The sequence below is a fragment of the Pan troglodytes genome, chromosome 18, assembly GCF_028858775.2.
Source record: "Pan troglodytes isolate AG18354 chromosome 18, NHGRI_mPanTro3-v2.0_pri, whole genome shotgun sequence".
Taxonomy (NCBI): Eukaryota; Metazoa; Chordata; class Mammalia; order Primates; family Hominidae; genus Pan; species Pan troglodytes.
The window spans coordinates 53,605,611-53,627,105 of record NC_072416.2 but is presented as its reverse complement, the minus strand read 5'-3'; the positions used below and the strand labels follow the sequence as shown (position 1 = coordinate 53,627,105).

Sequence of the window (21,495 nt, the reverse complement as noted above, 5' to 3'; positions counted from 1 at the left end):
AATAGTTGTGTGGTTGTGGACTGTACTGTCTCAACTGTGAAATGAAGCCTCCCCAAGAGTGTGATAAGGATAAGAGTTACAAAAACTTCATTAGGTGGGTGAGGCTTAAATCAAAATAATACATAGGAGGAAGTTAGCAGAAAACCTCATACACATGGTAAGAGGTTAGCTATTAATGTGATGGTGAGGAACACAGGTTTCTTACAGCAGATGCTGACGTTCAGTGACAGCAGTGATTCAGATCCTCTGGGGGGGCTGCAGAGGTATTTGAGAATTTGATGACAACTGCAGAACCTCTCCAAGAAAAATTCTAAAACACATAATTTTTACATATGCCTGTTAGAAGTCCATGGGAATCATGGATGGAGACAGGTGGATGCAGGTACAGGACCCTTAGCAAATTCTCTGCAGTGAACCATTGAGGGTATTTCCTGGATCCTGAGAACACTGATGCCCCTGAGCCCCAGGAGGCAGTAGACTTTCCAGAGGTCTCTTTCAACCAAACTAAATCCCCCTGGCCCTGCTGCACCAAGATGGCAGGGAAAGAGTTGGTCCCAGGATAACCCCAATCTCCAGATAATCTGGACTCATTCCCAGGTTCTGCGCTTGGGGAATCCATAGGACTGAAGGAGAGGAGCCCTAAAGTTTTGTTGTTTGTGAATATGTTTTTATTTTTCCACACTTTTTTGCACTGCCCAATACAGTAGCAACTGGCCACATATGTCTATTTAAAGGTAAATAAATTAAAATTAAATTAGAAATATAGCTCATCAGTCACACTAGCCCCATTTCAACTGCTCGGTAACCACCTGTGGCAAGTGGGTACTCTGGTGGATTGCACAGATATAGACCATTTCTATCATGGCGGGAAGTTTTATTGGGAAATCTTGCACTAGGCCAGGAATCAGCACACCACGGCCCCCAGGCCAAATCTGAGCTATGGACTGTTTAGGTACGATCTGTGAGCTAAGAATGGTTTTACTTTCCAGAGGTAAAATAAAACAAAGAACATGCAACAGGAACATATGTGGCCTGCAAATTCTGCAATATTTACTCTATGATCTTAAGCAGAAAAGTTTGGGGACCTCTGCTCTAGACCATGAATGCCCTGAGGGTGGAGTTCAGGTGGAATCTATCCTGTCTGCCCCACAAGTTGTATCAGGTACTTTCTGCTTACCTGCTAGCATGTTTGTGTAGGGATTGATAAAATGGAATTGACCCACGCCTGAGGGATGAAGACAATGGATGCTACATTGTGAACAGAGTGCTATGCAAACATTTTAAATCAGGTGGCTGAAAACGAGTCAGTCATCGCCCTCCTCAAGGACATAAATGGATGAAGTAGAGGCTGAGAGGATTCAGGCTCTACTGATGGTTATAAGCTCACACCCAACAGAATGGCTATTATTTAAAAAATCAAAAAATAACAGATGCTGGCAAGGCTGCCGAGAAAAGGGAATGCTTATACACTGTTGGTGGGAATGTAAATTAGTTAAGCCAATGTGGAAAGCAGTTTGGAGATTTCTCTAAGAACTAAAAATAGAACCACCATTCGACCCAGCAATCCCACTACTGGGCATCTACCCAAAGGAAGATGAATCATTCTACCAAAAAGACACCTGCGCGTGGATGTTCATTGCAGCCCTACTCAAAATAGCAAAGACATGTCATCAAACCTAGGTGCCCATCAATGATGGATTGGATAAAGAAAATGTGGTGGCTGGGTGCGATGGCTCATGCCTGTAATCCCAGCACTTTGGGAGGCCGAGGCAGGTGGATCACCTGAGGTCAGGAGTTTGAGACCAGCCTAGCCAACATGGTGAAACCCTGTCTCTACTAAAAATTCAAAAATTAGCCAGGCGTGGTGGTGGGTGCCTGTAATCCCAGCTACTCAGGAGGCTGAGGCAGGAGAATCACTTGAACCTGGGACACAGAGGTTGCAGTGAGCCGAGATCACACCACTGCACTCCAGCCTGAGTGAGAGAGAGAGACTTGGTCTCAAAAAGAAAAAGAAAAAGAAAATGTGGTACATATATACCATGGAATAATATGCAGCCACAAAAAGGACAAAATCATGTCCTTTGCAGGGACATGGATGTAGCTGGAGGCCATTATCCTAAGTAAATTAATCCAGGAACAGAAAACCAAATACTGCATGTTCTTACTTATAAGTGGAAGCTAAATATTGAGTACACATGGACATAAAGAAAGGAACAGTAGACAATGGGGACAACAAGAGTGAGGAGTGAGGGAGGCAGGGGGACAAGAGTTGAAAAAGTACCTATTGGGTACTATGCTCATTACCCGGGTGGCAGGTTCAATCACACCCCAAACCTCAGCATCATGCAATGTACCCATGTAACAACCTACTTGTGTACCCCCAAATCTAAAATGAAAGTTGAAATAAATAATAATAATAACAACAACAATAATAGTTATGAATTAAGACTACAGAATAAAATAAATATCCAGGAACCCATACTGATATAAATGAAAAACTGAAAAAATAAATAAACAGGGGAGAAGGGACAATTCTTCCTTAAAGAAGAATTCCAATTAATCTAGAAGGAATGATAAGCTGGGGTGGTGGCTCACGCCTGTAATCCCAGCACTGTGGGAGGCCAAAATGGGTGGATCACCTGAGGCCAGGAGTTTGAGACCAGCCTGGCCAACATGGTGAAACCCCATCTCTATTAAAAATACAAAAATTAGCCAGGCGTGGTGGTGCACACTTGTAATCCCGGCTACTCAGGAGGCTGAGGCAGGAGAATCACTTAAATGTGGGAAGTGGAAGTTGCAGTGAGCTGAGATGTTGCCACTGCACTCCAGCCTGGGCAACAGACCGAGACTCTGTCTCAAAAAACAAAACAAAAAAATAAATAAAATAGAAGAAATGATGGAAATAGGAAATTATAACTAGATAAACATCATGGTATTAGTCCTTACTTGCAAGAATCATCAACGAATGCTAAGAAATGTGGACAAAAGTATGATGAGAATCAAGACATTTGCATAAATTCAGTGTATGTCCTTAAAAGACACATTACTTAAAAAAGGAAAATAACTTTCTCTACACAGGAGGAAGCTGGCAGTCTCCACCTTAACCAAGTGTGCAAGGTTAACATCACAAGTAACAAGATATTGACAGCATGTCTCCCCACCCCCTGATGGAATGCACTGAGGAGGGCACAGCATCATTCCTAGGGTAATCTCGCCAAAATGCATAACCACAGTTTAATTATGAGAAAACAACAAACAAACTCAAATCAATATTTCACAAAGTAACTGGCCGTACTTTTCAAGTGTCAAGGTCATGAAAATCAAGGAAGAGCAAAGATTGGAGAAGATTAAAGAAACATGGCATCTAAATACCTGAAAAGAACACGAGTGGGAAAATTGGTGAAATTCAAGTAAGGTCTGCAGTTTGTTAGCTAACAGTGTATCAATGTTAATTTTCTGGTTTCAAACTCGTACCATGGTTATGTAAGTTGTCAACATTAGGGGAAACTGGGTGATGGGTATATGCACTATTTTTACTACTTTTAATGTATAATGGTATTTCAACATAAAAGTTTCTTTTTTTAAATGATATTCTGTCTTGCACCAATGGCCAGTGCTTCTCGTGCACACATGGTCCAAATAATTTCTCAGAGCTGCATACAGCTGGCCTGCTTCCCACTTCTTGAATTTTCTCCAAGCTCTGATTATGTTCCCCCATGGGAACTCCAGAAGGACAGCAGCCCAGAGTGAGTCAGACTACAGCTTCAGGGTCAAATCAACTTGGGTTCAACCTGCAGCTCATCGCCTGCCCTGGAGCCCCAGCTCTTCCCTTCTCTGACATCATCAGTTCCTATGTCACCTCCTCAGAGAGGCCTTTCCTGACTACCCACGCAACCGTCCTTTTCCCTCCATGATTGATTTTTCCCACATACCTGGTTTCAGTTCTTTAAGAGCAGTTACACACCCCAGAAAGTGTTGCATTCCCCGAAGTGCACACACACTCTAAAACATTCTCACTCCCTTACCTGTTTATTTGTGTATTATCTTGCCCGCCTCCACTTCCCTGCCCCAGAACGCAAGCTTCTCCAACTACCTCGACCGTGGCTGTGTCCTCAGCCCCTCACCCAGCATCAGGCCAGTGGCTGCTCAGTAAACATTAATATCCTGACGGCATGCGTCTCCTTGGTCTGTGACTTTCCTTAGTGTTTGGCTCAGGTCATACCAAGCACTGGCCTCAACAGGCCCAGCACAAGGGGTCTGTGACTTACTCATAAAACTCGGCTGCCGGCGTGAACTTGTACTTGGAGTACTTGGTGTGGTTGCCAAGCACGGAGCCATTGAGGAGCTTGGGGTCGGTACAGTTGGGGCTGTTCCATGTGTGGCCACAGTCGGTCCAGGGCAGGTTGAGGGTGAAGGAGGAGAAGAGGTAGTAGAGTGACCAGGCGATGATGACGTTGTAGTAGAAGCCAACGTACAGGGCGATCAGGATGACAGCATAGCCAACGCCTGGGCGGGGACAGGAGGTAAGGTAGGAGTCTCCCAGGCCCAGCCCCACAGCCACCTCTCCTTGGGTGTGGCTCCACCACTGCACTCCCATTCCCTCTGTCTCTCGTTTCCTGCAGAACAGCGGTCCCCAACCTTTTCAGCACCAGTGACCTGTCGCATGGAAGACAATTTTTCCACAGATTTTGGGGGTGGGGGTAGTTTCAAGATGAAACCGTTCCACCTCAGGTCATCAGGCGTTAGTTAGATTCTCATAAGGAGCACACAACCTAGATCCCTCGCATGCGCAGTTCACAGTAGGGGTTGCGCTCATATGAGAATCTAGTGCAGCGGCTGATCTGACAGGAGGCGGAGCTCAGGCGGTCATGCGAGCGATGGGGAGCAGCTGTAAATACAGATGAAGCTTCACTTACCCGCTGCTCACCTCCTGCTGTGTGGCCCGGTTCCTAACAGGCCACCGACTGCACGGTTATTGGTCCGTGGCCCGGGGATTGAGGAAACGTGCTACAGCACATGGCCAGAGTCCATAGGCCCCTGCCATCTCTTTGCCCGAGAGCTCTCTCTTTCCACTGGAGCTCCCCTGCCCACTCACCACCTGCTTGCCCCCAGTGGGCAGCCACGTTAGGAGCTGGATTGTGAGTACCCAGCTCCCTCGCCCCCTGGGCAGGATAACACTGACAGGTGTTCACATTCTCCCCTGATGGGACTGAGCTCCCTGCCCAGAGTGGCACTGACTTGGTGCCCACCCTTTATGGCTGCCTCCCCTTCCCTATCCCCAGTTGCTGCTCCCTAAGGATCACTTCCAGCACTAACTCTTTACACTTATATCCTTGTCTCCTAACTGCTTCTGGGGAAACCCAAGCAAGCACTCCCTGATTGGAACTTCAGCCCTGTGTGCTTTCTGGGTCCTACTCTCAACCACCTGCTTCGGGTGCCAGTATCATGTTCCTCAATGTATCAGAAGCTCCTTTAGGGGTAGTTCTATAGCTTTTTTCTAGGGTAGATGTATTGTTTACCTGCCCAACATTGCTTTTCAAGGAATTAGCCTTAAACTATGATTAGCCTGTAAGGTGTTGACGAGGCTACTCCCCACTCTTCCTCCATCGCGAGATGTATGCCTGGCCAATCAGAGCACTGCTTCCTGACAGCCACAGTGATTGGTTAGTAGATGGGCATATGACTCAAGTTAAACCAATGAGAATCTTCTCTGGGACCTTTAAGGAAGCTATGACTCTATAAGGGTTTTTGTTTGTTTACTTGTTTGCTTTTGGTAAAATTTAAACTTGGTAAAATTTAAGCCTGGGGTTGCTGATGGCCATCTTTGCAGGTACTTGAGAAGAATTTACCTGAGACTGATGCTAACAGAAAACAACAGATCTGAAACACAAAAAGAGCGATAGATTCCAGACAACATTATTTGGGCATCTGGATCTATCTATACCTGAAGCCAATCCCTGGGCTTTACTGTAACAGAAGTCAATTCTCTTTTATACTGAAGCCAGTTTGAGTTGAATTTCTGACAATTAACAACAAAAAAAGTAACGAATGCACATGTCTAATAAGACTCTTGCACCAGCTGTATCTCCCACAGGACTGAGTACACAGGAGGTACTCAGGAGGCACGTGCCAGCGGAGAAGAGGCTCATGGGAGTCACACTGGCCCTCGTTGCCATCTGTGCCCAGTTCTCCAACCAATGCTTGGGAGAGACTAACTCTTCCTCCATGCCCTTCTCCCAGCTGCATAGGGGCCAAGAAATAGCAGTTGCTCTCGCTACTTTCTGCAGATGTGTTCTTAGTCCCAAATGCAAGTAGGCTTCATGTTATATTTCAGCTGCAATCAACTAGTTGTGGCTATTGTACTAAGGATTTTGAATCAGCTTTCCGGCTGGGCTCAGAAAGATCCATGATCAACTTCTAACGCCTGCCATGGGAGCAAAAGGAGAGAGTAGTGGTGTATGTGCTGGGTACTTCTGATACTTACATAAAAATTTCCCATACAGGAAATAGATTCTCTGGTTACTCAGCAGGTAAGCTGGATTAGAACCCAGGTTTCCAGAATTTCTATGCTAATGCTATTCCCAACACAGTGAATGCTCTCCATGTAACTTGGAATGGGGGACACTGTTGACCTTGTCAATACCTGTGAATCCCATATGACAGGAGGTCTACCTTAGATCTCACCACTGGAGCAGATTCCCCAAGGGCAACAGGGAAGCCTTTATGAACAACCGTGAAACTTTCTCCCACCCCTTCTTTACCTTTGAAGAATGGGCAGATTTTCCAAACGGTGGCAGCCCCCTCCCGGTTGTACTGTCCCAGAGCCAGCTCCATGTAGAACAGGGGCATCCCCGCGATGATAAGGAACAATGTGTACGGGATCAAGAAGGCACCTGGAGGACACAGGGGCAGAGTGTGACCTGACAGACCCCTGCCCCTCCCAGTCTTGGATCCGTGTCTGCAAGAGCTGCAAAGATCCCGGGCATCTGCTCAGCTGGCTGTTTCCAAAGGTGACGTGCAGCAATCAATACTAATTATCATAAGAGTAAGAATATTTGTGGTAGTAATAATCATAACCATAATAGTGAGGTTCTGTGGTCAAATTAGTAAAATCTAGGTTAAGGAAAGCAAAATAGGTTTGCTTCTTGCAGGCTTCTCTTAGCCTTTGATACACAAGTGCATGCTGTGATGTGCCAGGAGGGGGATCACAGGTGTAGCCTTTACCAGATTTATTTAAACACTGAACTTTTTCTTTTATGAATCATCACTCTGGGAATGCCAATCTAACCCAAACCCTTCCTTTTACAGGCAAGAAAATTGAGACCAGAGAAAAAGAGACAGTGCCTAAATTTACATGACGGAGTTTCTAATTTTGCTGGCATCCTATCACATAGGGGTATATGTGGCTTTCCCAAACATGATCTCACTGGATTCTTCTTAGAGTTTCACAACAGCCTGCAAACATAATAACCAGTCAGGGTCATTACGTACCCCCAGGGCAAACTGAGGGGCAGAGAAGGGAGTCTAATGGCTCCTTTTGGTGCTGCTGGTAGGTGATGGAAGCCGGATTCACATTCCGGCCTTGCGACCCACTAGGTCCCCACTGTTACAGGTGGCTGAAGCAAAGGGGCAGAGGTTCAAGTCTCTGACCAGGGAAGTTACCCACCCAGAACATCACAGAAACTTGATGGGGTCCCTGGGCACCAGGCAGCAATTAATTCCCGGGAGAATTCCTGGTGGACTTAGGCGTGTCTGAGTTGCAGAGACAATTCTCAGTACACCCTGGCAGTCCGGGATGTGCTTAGTGGATTCTGACTCTGCGAGGTGACTCACTGGGACACATGTCATATGAGCCCCAGCTTGCAAGTGTGCCCAAAGCAACACACCAGCTCCCTTCCACGCACAGCTGGAGGTGGCCAGGCCAGATCCAAACTCCTGTTACCACTGGCCTTTAGCTAAGGTGTTGTAACCCTGGAAACCAAATACTCTCTGACCTACCCACATCAAGAAAACAGGAAATACTTTAACAATGGTAACATTAGCAATATTAACAATTGATACCAGCAGCTCACACTTGCTCGTCCCCTTCTGAGCTCCAAGCACTTTCATTCAATCCTCACCACAAAGATCAAAGATCATTATTAGTTCCATTTTACAGATATGGAAACTAAGGTTTCAAGATAGCAAAGAACTGTGGCAAAGTCACATGATACCTAGGGTCAAACTCACTCAGCTACTCAGACTATCAGTCTCCACTTGTTTCTCAGGGTGCCTCTCCTAAGTAGGAAGCATGAAGTGTTGGCCCTAATGCTGAGAGACCTAGTCCCTTGTGAGTAGAAGATGGATCAGTGGTGGGGGGCAGGGCAGAAAGGGGGAAAAGGTAAAACTACTGGGAAATGAACATCTCCTGTGTATCAAGCAGGACCTGGGCTTGATCCCACTTACACTACCCAGAAACCCTCTGACATAGCAACTGCTATACCCATTTTTCAGATGAGGAAACTGAGGGTTGGAGAAATTAAATGACCTGACCGACCTTATCCTGCTGGTAAGTTGTGGATCTAGGATTTGGGTCCAGGTCTGCCTGGCTCAAGAGCTCCAGAGCTGTTTCCAACATGCCCCACAGATTCTGGAACATTCCAACCTAGATGAAGGACATGAGTCTGAATAGGATCAGAGGGTAGGTTGTTCTGAAATGGGGGATCTGGGACCAGCTAAGCCATGTGGTCTATTGGTCATAGGCTGGCCCAATGCTACAGCCACTGCTCCAGGCTGGAAGTCTCTGGAGTGGCCATGTGCTATTTCTCCCCTTCCTCATTTCTTCCTTTCATTCTCTTCCTTTCTCCCTCTCCCACATAGAAAGGGCTGGTTTGCCACCTGACCCATGTCCCTATGCACATTGCTGACAGTAATGGTGGTGCTGGTGTGCTGATGTAGATGGAGGTAGGCAGTGGGGTTGGTGAAAGTAACAAGTACCGTTTGTTGAGCACCTGTTATATGCCAAGTTGCACACAAGTTTTTACATAATTATTTATTTAAAACCACCCCTGAGAGAGAATTACCACAATCCCTTTTACAGATGAGGAAACTGAGGCTTAGAAAGGTTAAGTTGCTTGTCCAACTAGCAAGTATGAAGCTTGGCTTCAAACCTGGATCTGGTGCAGCCCCACTCTGCCTTGTGGCCAACTGCTACTCCCCTTGAGGATCTAGAGCCAGGGCAAGGGGCAGTTAGATAGGTGTATTAAACTGTTTAATAGGGCCAGGCACGGTGGCTCATGCCTGTAGTCCCAGCACTTAGGGAGGCCAAGGCAGAGGCTTACTTGAGCCCAGGAACTCAAGAACAGCCTGGGCATCAGAGTTTGAGGCTCAGTGAGCTATGATCATGCCACTGCCCTGCAGCCTGGGTGACAGAGTGAGATGCTGACTCAAAAAGAAAAAAATTTAGAGAGAGAGAGAAAGAGAGAAGAAAACAAAACAAACAAATAAACAAAAACTCTTTGATAGGCCTGAAGATGGAAGTCAGTGGCCCAAGGGAACGTGAGGAAGGAAAAAGCTAGGAGTCGCTGCTCAGACCTCGCCACTGTGGGTTGCCCCCAGCGACTCAATACTCTGCTGCATGGCCAAGGAAGGGGAAAAGCAGCATCAGCCAGTTAACCAGGCATCTCACTTTGGCCAGTTTCCTCAATTCTAAACCTCTGAGTGACACTGCCAACACATAGGTAACCTGCCCAGTTTGGAGTTATTCTTCCTCCGCTGGCTGGGAGGCACAGTAACATGAGAAAAGGAGGGAAGATGATGGGTCTGCATGTGCCCGCGGCTCTTCTCTGTGAGTGCATTTGATGTGGGCCAGCCAAAGCTTCATTCAGGTGGAAACAGATTAAGAAGACCAAAGAGTGGTGAAATGGCTAAGTAGGAATGAAAAAACAGCCAGCTACCCGTGGCCAGTGCCTTATTCTAAAAGAGGACAGCTAGCTTGCCCAAGGACTCTTGCAGAAGGAAACCTGGGAGAGTTTCCTTCTCCTCTTGCAGAAGTAAACTCTTCAGGTTGAAGAGTCAGGAAGGGGCTCCAGGGATGAGTGAAGTCAACTGAAGTTGCCTCTTTTATAAACAGCTCTGCAGTGGTTCTCTGGAAACCGAGGCTGGTTGCAAACCCCCTAAAAATTACTGCTCTGCAAGGCTTGTAACTGCCATACTCGTGTGGTCCTGCTCCATCTCCATGTGTGGCAGTGCCAGCTGCAACCAGCCTCACACAGGGTCCGAGAGTCTTAGAACTGCAAGGCCAGAATCTTATCTTGGAATGCCCTGGCTGCATGGGTGCTGGGCTGGTGAGGGCAGACCTGGAAAAACACAGGCAGGGCATGCCTCATGAGGAGCTCAGTGCCCAGTGCCTGGGAGTCTCCAAAAACCATATGCATGCACACAAATGCACACCTGTGCATACTCATGCAAATGGACACACACTTTTGCATGTCAACACACTCACACAACCACATGAGAAAAAGAACTGTCAACCATGAAAGAAACTCTGAGCAGTGGCCTTTGGGTGAATTTAGTAAGAAAAGCATTAGTCCCATCACCTCTGGCCCAACCACACTGCCTCCCATCCCACTGTTAGAGAGAAACTCTTCTGGGCACAGAAGGGCTCTGGAAGCCTCTGTGCAAATGCCAAGTACCCAGGAAGGGAAGCCCGGGGTCATTAGGTTTAGAGTGGGATGTGCTGGAGCAGCCCCCAGCAGGTGAGGAGGACCCCAGGTAGAGGGCTGGAAAGCCTGGAGGAAGGGTTCAGTGAGGGGTGCAGTGGCCAAGATCTGCTGGGGATCTCGGGGGAGGTGGAGGGAGTGTGGTCAAAGAGGAGCTTCAGGAAGGAGAGAGGCTCCCCTGACACCTAGTTTGTTGAGGACAGGATTCCTCAAACTGTGAATTCTGGCCACACCCTGATATATGCAAGAAGTGCCAATCCACAGAATAGTTCCCTTGATACACACAGCTCAGCTACAGGCTGTCGCTGCTGCTGTCATGCACCAGAGCCCCCAAGAAAACCTTGGTCCATGCTTAGGGAAGCTAGATTTGTCCCCCTTCCCCAACACCCCAAGGGTGCCCTAACAGCACAGTAGGCATCAGGAGAAGGTGAAACTTTAGTCAGGAGACAGGGCTGCTCACACTTCGACACATTTAAAGGTGACAAATCAACAACTGTTAAAACATGTTCTGTCTTTCTACTTTGACAAAGAGACCTTTGTAATAGTTCTATTATAAAGTTCAAGGTTGGAATTCTCAGCTCTTGGAGCTCCAGGCTGGAATGTGGAGGTACAGGGGAAGACCCGTTTGCCCTGCCCCTACTTCCTCCCAGCTCAATCTAGCCATGTCAGGGCTCTTGCACATAGGTGTCCAAGCTATGTCCACCCGCCTTGCAGACACCCCCACCTCCCGCAGCACAGCCCACACCACAGAAGAGGGAACCCAGCAAGAGGTTCATGTAGACCCAGAAGGGTGCCTGAGGCTGTTTGGGCAGGGAATTCCACCGTCCGGGAATTGGAGGGTGGTGGGGTATTCGGATGGGGAGTGTGCTGGGTGGGCAGGCACACTTGGCTCCCATGAGATGGAAAGGGGGCAGAGTTGTGCTCTCTGAAGCATGGAGGTAGGGCAGGCCTTCATGCCTGGACCTAAAGATAATCCTGTCCCTCAGCCCTGCTATGTATAGCTATGTGACTTGTCTAAATGTGCCTTCTCTGAGCCTTAGCTCCCCCTTTGTAAATGCGATAATAATACCTGTGTCACTGGTTTGCTGTGATAATCAGAGATGACAGAGGTGAAGTGCCAGGCACTTAGTGGGTGCTCCGTAAATGGGACTCATGTCTTGTCATTATACTCAAGAGCAGATGTGCAGCAGCTCTGTCCACTGGAAACAGGAAGTAAAGGCTGTCTTGTGTGGTGGAGGGTGGCTGGGCCCTCTGTGGAGCACAGCATGAATGCCGGCTGGAGGCCACACACAGGACTCTGCGGCAGTGCTCTGGGATCCTCATGTCCCTGTCCCAAGTGGGGCTGGCTACTCTACTCTTGTGTGCAAACAAGAGTGCTGACCATGAGCAAATGCAGGACAAAGGATGCCCCCAGGCCACAGCCAGCCCCATTACCTAGAAAGAATGCCCTGTAGTGCTGCATGAAGGATGGCATGAAGGTAGTGGGAGGGGGATGCATGCAGTGAAGAGATTTAGGGAATGGAAGCACCGGCCAGAGCGGGGGACAGGATATGCCAGGCCAAACCTTAGCTGACCCTAGAAGAGTTCTGAAGCTGAGATGGCCCCTCAGACATTTCCTACTCAGGAACCTCCATGTGTTTGGCTCTCCTGAAGCTCCTGAACCCTGTCCTCTTGGGCCTTCTATGGAGATGTCATTGGATAGGCATGTGTGGCCACCATGATTGAATGGAGTACGATGTAATACTAATAAGCTGAGTGGGAAAGCCCAGCAAGGCCTGTCTGTTCAGATTCTTCTCGGTCTCCCTGTGCAGCATTCCTTCCCCCAGGGCCTGGGGCAGGACTCCTTCTGAAATGGGGGTTTTATGACTCACAATTAGAAAGTGGGTCAGAGAATTTTGTTACTGCCAGCTCCAAGAAAGAAAAGCCAGGGAAAAATCCTACCTTGGAGAGATAAGGGAGCAGATGGAAGGAGGGCAGGAGAAGGTCAAAGAGAGAGAGGTTCTGTTTTCTGAGGCCTAAAGTGCCCCAATGTTACAACAAGGGCTATTGGTATTTTGAGCCAGGAACAATAGAACAATAGATAGACAGATGGATAGATAGATAGACAGATAGGTTTCATAGTAGTACACAGAGCTATGGTAAGACCTCAGCTGGAGGGACCCAAGGTGAAGGTGAGGGAGTGCCTTGGTCTGTTTAGCATTGCTATAACAGAATACCTGAGGCTAGGGAATCTATAAAGAAAAGAGGTTTATATGTCTCATGATTCTGGTGGCTGGAAAGTTCAAGGTTGGGCAGCTGTATCTGGTGGGGGCCTCTGGCTGCTTCCACTCATGGCAGAAAAGGAAAGGGGATCAGGGGTACAGAGATCACATGGCAAGAGGGGAACCAAGAGAGTGGGGCGAGAACTCACTTACCCTCTCCAAAGGACATTAATCCATTTATAAGGGATCCACTCTCATGACCCAAACACCTCTCGCTAGGCCCTTCTTCCCAACACTCCCACACTAGGGTTCAAACTTCAACAGGAGTTTTAGTGGAGACAAACAAACCATATCTAAACCATAGCAGAAAATGTAATAAAGTGTTCCTCTGAGTTCTGTGAGCCACTCTAGCAAATTAATCAAACCCAAGCAAGGGGTGGGGGGAACCCTGATTTATAGACAGTGGGTCAGAAGCACAGTAAAACAACCTGGGGCTCATTATAGGAACACAAAGTGAGGGGCATTCTTGTGGGAATGCCTCAACCTGTGGGATCTGATGCTATCTCCAGGTAGACAGCACCAGAATTGAATTGAATCGGAGGCACTCAGCTGGTGTCTGCTGCAGACTTGATTACTTGCCTGATGTGCTGGGAGAAACCCCCAAACATGTGGTCACAGACGTCTTCTGTGTTGATTGTTGTTGTTGAGCGAAAGACCTGGAAACAGGCCCACTGAGGGAACACACCCACTCCCCTGATGGATTAAACCCAGCTGCTCTAAGTAGAAAAATGGGGGTGGAATTCAGGGAAACTGGCGCCGGGCTACCCCTCCTCATGTGGTAATTCTCCATCTGCTCGTCACTTTGGAGGATCTGGACTTGATTTTTCCTAATAAAGCTGTGGCTTTAGTAAAATCTCTGTGAAGATTCTGGTTTCCATTTCCTCCATCTTAGTCTCTTTAAGAGAAACACATCAGAGGGTTGCTCAGAACTACATCACAGAGGGAAATATGACCCACAAATAACAGAGCAGGACCTCACCTCCCCCATTTGGGATTAATACCTCCAATATTGGAATCGAAAATGACAAACTTTTAGGAGATCTGCAGCAGATCATGAGCCCCTTAAAGGCAAGGATTTTCTTTTGCTCATCACCATATTCCTGGCATATGATAGGCATTTAGTAAATTTTTTTTGGCTAAATAATGGATCTCAGCAGTGACTCACATGAAGGATGCAGCTAATGAAAGCCCCGGGGCCTTTCTCCACTTGTGCTGTGGCCTAATCCTTACTTAGGCAGTTAGGTTTGGGACTGCAGGGCAGGATATAACATTTATCCCTATTAAATCCCAATCTTGTCAGGAATAGCCCCTTTCAGATCCTTTTGACAAGCTTGGAGTAACAAGCCAAACCATGCCAGTGACCTCAGATCAGGGTCCCAGATGAGCACCACATTTCTGCCAAGGGATGTACAGACTTGTCAGCTGAGTGCCACACCAGCTGGCTGGCTCATTGTGCATCTGAGCTGACAATCAGTGTCTGGCTTGGCAAGCCCGGAGTGTAGATAGCCCCCTGCAGCCAGGCCAGATGTAAGAGCACTGAGTTTGCAGACTCCTGACCTCTGTAGCAGCTACTGCTTCATACTCGGTATTAAGGATCCCAGATATTTTGGCCACAAGGGCTCCCAAAGGGCTGGGGGTCCCTAAGACTCTGAGCTTCCTTGGGGAGAGGAGAGAGTCCGCTGGGGACGCAGAATCACAGAAGGTCATGGGACCCCATGCAGGAATTATAAACCCCATTTTCCAGGTGATGAATCTATTTTGAGATAAGGTTAGGCTGTCAGGAAATGGAGCAAAGCCCAACCCCTGATTCCTGAGTCTATCATGCTTGGGCTCCAGACCCAAGTGGGACTATTTTCCAGCCTTATTTTCTTTTATCAATTTCATCTTAGGATGAATTCTGCTACTTCCAAAATCAGGATCCTGCCCCACTCCTAAGTCTAGCATGCAGTTAATATCATTGAACAATAACAAAATACTAATGACTACATTTATGGAGCCCCTATTATGTGACATCATTTCAAGGAGTTTACATATATTGTCTCTGATGCCATCTCACCCTGCAAGAAGGTGCTGTGGTTATTCTCCTCTTCTGTGTAAGGAAACTGAAGCTCAGATCAGCAAAGGTGAGTGATTTGTCTATCGTTACCTTTCTAGCAAAAGTTAGACTCAGACCCTGAACCTAAAGACTATATTTCTCTACAATGCACAGCTCTAAGCTGGCCTCAGGACAGGACTCAAACAGAAGCAGCCATGTGCAAAGGTTAATTCACAGTGGCCACTTCCCTGGAAGAAAGGCAAAAATGAGCACCCAGTCAATCTTCCTGCTCTTCCCCAGGGATCAGCACAGACCAGGATCACAGGTGCAAAGGGAAACTCTAGAATCACCGCCTGATACTGCCTCCTCATGGAGACCAGCTATTTGAGAAGGTTCTGAACAAAGCTCCGGAATTTCTGAGAGTGGCTTTCCCCTCCCAGAGCCTCCCGCAGCCCGTGCATCCCAGCAGCTGGCCATGGGGAAGATGTTCAGACAGGCTGATCTTTTCCAGTAATTCATTCAGAAAACATTAGCCAGGGGCCTAAACCATTGCCACCTTCATCATTTCAAAATATCCTCCATTCTGGGCCAGCATGAACAGTCAGAATTGCAGAGGTTACAGTGTTAATACTGGCACCAGAAGAGCACACTGAGGGCTGTTAAATAACAGACCGGGTGAGTCCTGGCTTCGGTGTAACCCTGAGCCAGGGCATTGGAAAGGAATAAATCTTGTAGTGTTATCTCAGGTCATGTTCACCTATGGCTGGGAACTTGAGGCTCAGAGAGGGGCTGTACTATGCCCGAGATCACACAGTGAGAGGCAGAGCTCAGACTCAAACTCCAGTCTTAAACGGCTGCTTCTGCAACCGCAAAGACCCACCTTCCTGACCACTCACTCTCATCTCTGGGGCTAATTTGGGAATTACTGGATGAGAATTGATCCACAAAAAGACAGAGAAGCCAGGAGGCCTCCGCAGAGACAAAGCCCAGAGGGGGCTAGCTGAGCATGTCTGAAGGGATGAGGGGTAAGTGAGAGAAGGAGTTACCTCATAGTCTGAGATGGAGGGCTGCACTGCTCCCTGACACCAACTGTGAACATCCTAACCAGAAATGGAAATTCACTGATATAATATCCCCACCCCTTAGCCTGGCTTTCAAGGCCTCTGCAGCCTGGCCCCAACTTGCCCCTGCACCCTTATCTCTCCTGGCTTGCTCTGCAGCCAGCCTGCACTCCTGTTCTCTGAGATGATTCCATGTACATTCCTGCCCCAGGTGCACAGCTGGAGATCTCCTCCCTTCTCACCGCTTGTCTGCACCTTCCCCATCCAGAGCAGCTGAGCTTCAACCACAGCCCACCTCCTCCCAGCCCTTCCTAAGCAGCCCTTCCTCAGGCCTTTAGAGCATTTGTCTAAAGCACTTGTCTCTCCATCCATTTCATACATCATCATAATGACATTAACAAAAATCAGCAGCTACCTTTCCTAAGGCCACAATCCATGCCAGGCTCTCCATGAGTTATTATATTTGGTCCCCACAACAATGTTCTGAGCTGAGCACCATTATTTCCACTTGACAAGTGAGGAAACTGAGGCTTGGAGACTTGCCAAAGCCTTACAGCTAGAAACTGGAACCCAGGACTCCACAGCTAAGACCACTAATGAATAGGCTGCCCCTGCCCCACTGTTGTATGTGGCTTCACTTTATTAGTTACCACTGAGTGTTTCTGTTGTTGTTTCTGAATACGGTTGGAGGTCTCTGAGGGCTTGGAGCATTTCATTAGCTTATTCAACAGCAGTTTCTTGGGCACCTTCTACCACATTCCTGTGATCTAGGCCTTATCTTGGGCATTAGAAACACAGAGATTAAAAAGTCACAGTCTCTGCCCTCATTGTGCCTTTTCCTGTTTGGGAGACAGACCCACAAAGAGACAAACCACCAAACAACTTGGAGTGAGCTGTGTTTTGAGATAGCAAGCCCGGGAGAAAGTGCCCTCGGTCAGCTTCACCTAAAGACTGGAACTCGTGACAAGTTTGCTCCATTTTGCATCCTAAGAACCTGGTTTATAGTACCCTGCATACAACAGGTGCTCTTTATTTTGCTGGCAATGACTAAAGAGCACACAGTGTCAATGAAAGCCCTGGAATATCCATCTAGCTGACTTGTCAAATTGGCCATCTGGATGCTTTTAGTTTCAACAAACACATAGAGCAATGGGAAGAACTTCTAGCAGCATGACAATAAAGACTCGGGTGATTAAAGCTCCTGGCAGGCAGAAGTGGTGGTTCATGCCTCTTGGTGACCGTGACCCCTGCAGAGCCTAGCATTGTGCCTCACACCAAGAGGAACCAGAAAAATATTACTGATTAATGACAGAGCCTTCCACTGTCTAGAGACAAGCAGTCTGGGGCGGTCACTGAGGACAGGCGGGATGGCAGGTCTTAAGGTCTCTCATTCATCATCTCCCTGCCTCTTAAAAAATACAGAGAATCTGCATTTTCTCCCTTCCTGGGCCCAAACAGCCATGCTTAAACCTGCCCAGTAACGCTTGAGAGGCTGCAGCCGCCAAAGGTGGGAAAGTTTCACCTCTGGATTAGCTTCTCCTTTTCTCACCTTTCTCTCTCTGCCCATGACCATCCCAGGGCCAGATACAAACATTGAGCCTGCAGAGTCACAAGTTGTTCCCCCAGGGATCAGGCCCCAGACCTCAGATGCTTCTGAAGCTCAGGACTGCTGTCCCAGCTATCTGGTCTCAGAGTATCTGACAATGACAGACCCATCTCAGGAGGTGTCGGGGAGACCGTGGACGCAAACCTCCATCTGTCAGCTCCAACCTTGGGTTAACTTTCTCGTTGGAAGAGCTAACTGCTTTCTTACTCAGCATCCTCTGCTCAGAGCCACCTGTGCTCTATGGTGATCCCACTCCTTTTTTTTGAGATAGAGTCTTGCTCTGTCACCCATGGTCCAGGCTGGAGTGCAGTGGCGTGATCTTGGCTCACTGCAACTTCCACATCCCGGGTTCAAGTGATTCTCCTGCCTCAGCCTCCTGCATAGCTGGGATTACAGGCATGCACCACTACGCCCAGCTAAGTTTTTGTATTTTTAGTAGAGATGAGGTCTCACCATGTTGCCCAGGCTGGTCTCGAACTCCTGAGCTCAGGCAATCTGCCCACTTTGTCCTTCCAAAGTGCTAGGATTATAGGCATGAGCCACCATGCCTGGCCCCACTCCTTTTTTGCAAACACCAAGTATTGCCCGTCCCAAAGCAAGTGTCCAGATTACACATAGAAGCAGAGTTGTAAGTCCTAGAGCCTGTGAACAGGTCATGAGCTTTCCCTCTACCCAGCTCCAAATTCTTGCCCTTCCTCCCTCTGACCTCCCTTAAGTCCAGAGTCACAGCTACCGCCAAGCAGTGCAGCCCAGTGGAGAGAGAGAGGCTTTCAGAGCTGGGTCCCCCTTCTCCAATTTCTTCCTCAAAAGGTCTATTTTCCCACACTCTTTGCCGGGTACCTCTGAGCTCATCCCAGCAAAAGTGGCAGGACTGGGCACCCCAGGAGCAAAGCCCCTCAGGAAGGAGCTAGGGGGTGGGGGCCAGCACCCTGACTCCCAGGCCGCTTCCCTGGCCCAGGGTTCTATGTTATTCTTCCTGGATTGGCTGTAGGTGATCTCTAGGCTCTCATTTTCAGGCAGGTGGCCAGTTGGACCACCCAGCAGAAGGGGGAGAGAGTGCGGCTGTTCCACTGGAGTCTTCTTCAGGCCCCTCTCCCACTCCTCCCTGCAATGCGGCTAGAACTTGAGGAGGTAGAGGTTTCACCCCAATCATCTGGGTCTCCTGCCTTGAGGACCAGGCCAGTTCTTGGCACCTACTGGCCTGATTCCACCTGGGCTGTGCTCCCTGAGAATGGCATTATTTCTGATACTGGCTTCTTCTTGTGTGTTTCTATCCCCAAGACCACAGGGCCTCCCTAGGTGCCTTCAGAAAACCGAAGTATTCCCACTGCTCCTGGCCCAAAGGTTCCTGCCCCCAGGCTCAGAGTGCTAGATTTAGGGTCACTGTGGGCCTGGTTGTCAAATCCCACCCACTTCTGGTGCCCCTTCAAGAGCTCTTGGAACCTCCACCTCCCTTCCAGCAGACCATCAAAAGGTCAGGCTCCCCCACCCAACCTGGCACCCCAGATTCTGTCCTTTCCATCCATACCCCTATCATGACTTTAGGGTCATGACTCGATTTCACTCTTCTGCTGTTTTGCTTCCAGGGTGCCCAATCCTGACACTTCCGCTGGAATGAGCTCGAGGTACTCTGCAAAGAGCCTGGGAAAATGACCTTCCGGAGGACTCCAATCTTTTTTTTTCCCCGTTAGCCCTGTCCAGTTCTTTCTGCGCTCCAGATTTGCCCCTGTCTCCTCGCCTCCCTTCCGTGTGTATTCCAGCTCCTGTCCCAGCCACCGCTGCAGACAGTGGACCTCCCAGATTCAAATTCCCAGCCCGACCCCACGCTCACCGCCGCCGTTCTTGTAGCAGAGGTAGGGGAAGCGCCACACGTTGGCCAGGTCCACTGCGAAGCCGACTACGGACAGCAGGAAGTCGATCTTCTTGCCCCAGGTCTCCCGGGGCTGCGCGTCGCCGTCGCGGGGCGCCAGCAGGCACTGGACGCCGTTGCGCTCCTTCACCACCAGCAGCTCCGCAGTTTTGCGCGCCCGAAGGGGCTGCTCTGGACCCGCGTCCGCCCCGTTGTTCTCGGGCTGCACCTGCGGGTTCATCCGCGCCAGAAGCATGGATGCGGCTGGCGAGAGGAACTTTACCGGTCCTGGGGGCACGCCGAGGCTCTGCTTGGATAAAGGGAAAAGAGGTGGTTACCGGGCCGTTCCTCCCTACTTGCAACTCCCAAGACCACCTGGGAGCGCCTTAGACACTGGGATGAGCGCGCGCTGAGCGGACGCAGGGTTCCCAGAAAAGGGCGCGCGTCCGCTGGAAAAATTTGGAAACAGAGGTTGGGGCACGCCGGAACTCAAGAGTTGGAGACTTCTGACAGCCCTCTGGGGGCGGCTGAAGACCTTGCAGCACTTTTCCTCGTTCACCCACTCTCGCCTGCCCCAAATGGCTGGGATTGAACTCACCGAGGCTGAGGGCAGCGTGCCGACCCCCTCCCCAGCTCAGGTCCGCGACACTTCAACAGCCACAGGAGCCTTCTCGGACACTTAACGTCACTGCACTACAAACTCGCTAGCCCTCTGCTGGCGCGTCTCGGCCCGGGCCTCCCAGGCAGACCTAGCCCTGTCCCGCGCTCAGGGCGCACTCACGTGTCCGGCGGCGAGGGGATCCCTGGTGCCTTGCGCCCTGCCGGCCCCCGACCGGCGGCGCCTTGGCAGGCTCTAGGGCGCGGGCTGGGGCTGGGCTCCGCCGTGTGGCGTTCGGGCGGGGCCGGGGAAGAGCTGGAGGCGCGGGGCGGCCGGCAGGGCGCGGGCTGACTGGTTCTGGCCGTGCCTGGCGGGGGCCGGGCTGGTAATGTAGCCTGCGCCCCAGGTAACGCGCGGATTGCATTAACCCAGCGCCCGGCCCGCTCCGTCTGGAGCCTGTTAGCGCTAATGGAGACTGACAGCGCGGCCGGGGATGGGCAGGGGCGGGAGGGTGGCGCGGGTTCCCAGGGATCTGGGGGACTCGGGCGCGCACTCCCTTTCTATCCTGCGCCGAGCACAGCTCGCCGCTCCCAAGGACACCAGGCCTCTGATCTCCCACCACGGGGAGCGAGTGACAGACTCTCCAGAACTGGGGTCTGCGTCGCGTCAGAGAGGAGGCCAAAAAAGGACTGGGGAAGCAGCGACCGGTGGAGCACCAGCTCTGTCTTCCGCAGCAGGCCACTTAAACTATCTGGTCAGTTTCTTTATCAACGAAATGGGAATGTGCGGCTCAGGGCCCAGTGCTGCAAATAGGCGGCCAGCGGGCTGTTGAGCAGTTTTGTTTGAGCGGCTTAGCATGTTGACAGGTCATAGCCCAGCACTTACTCCTGCATCTCTGTTATTTATGGGCAGGGTAGCAGGTCATTTGAGGTTGTGACCCGTGTTCTATGAGGCTGAGAACTACTATTTATTCTTTCAATTATTCATTCATTCACACCTTCACACATTTGTTCTTCCATATGCCCGCTGTGTGCCAGGCACTGTTCCGGGCTCTTGGATTACACTGGCGCAACATAACTCGGAGATTCCTGACCTCATGGAGTTTACATTCTGCTGGCGGAGACAGAGGAAACGGGAAACATAATAAATACACATGTTATATGATGGGTGAGGGAATGGGGGGACAGTGGGGCTGCAGTTTGCATACGGGGTCAGGGAATTTGAGAAGGTAACAATTAGACAACTAAAGGAGTGAGCCATTTGGACCTGAGAGTCGTTTTCTCATTCATTCACTCATCTATTGATTAATGTATTAATCCCTTTAGCAGATGCTGATCATCTGCTGTGTGCGTGAACAGTGCTGGCTAGAGAGGAGATAGCCCCTG

At 49.5% G+C, this 21,495-nt stretch overlaps 1 protein-coding gene across 5 annotated transcripts in view; it reads right to left on the bottom strand.

Annotated features, from left to right (window-relative positions):
- SLC6A2 (solute carrier family 6 member 2) overlaps positions 1 to 20,475 on the bottom strand; it is a 48,279-nt gene extending 27,804 nt beyond the window's left edge. For 2 of the 5 annotated variants that reach the window (XM_054668415.2, XM_054668416.2), the window contains exons 1-3: positions 13,541 to 13,882; positions 6,762 to 6,893; positions 4,269 to 4,506 (exon numbers count right to left, since the gene is read on the bottom strand). In XM_054668415.2, the coding sequence (XP_054524390.1) occupies positions 4,269 to 4,506; positions 6,762 to 6,893; positions 13,541 to 13,751 (581 nt within the window). In that variant the 5' untranslated portion in view covers positions 13,752 to 13,882. Of the gene's footprint in view, positions 1 to 4,268; positions 4,507 to 6,761; positions 6,894 to 13,540; positions 13,883 to 19,494; positions 19,820 to 20,110 lie in introns of those variants that run through there. The other 3 variants (XM_001167725.7, XM_063797828.1, XM_009430817.5) reach the window with 3 other exon arrangements.
- Between the last annotated feature and the right edge of the window lie 1,020 nt (positions 20,476 to 21,495).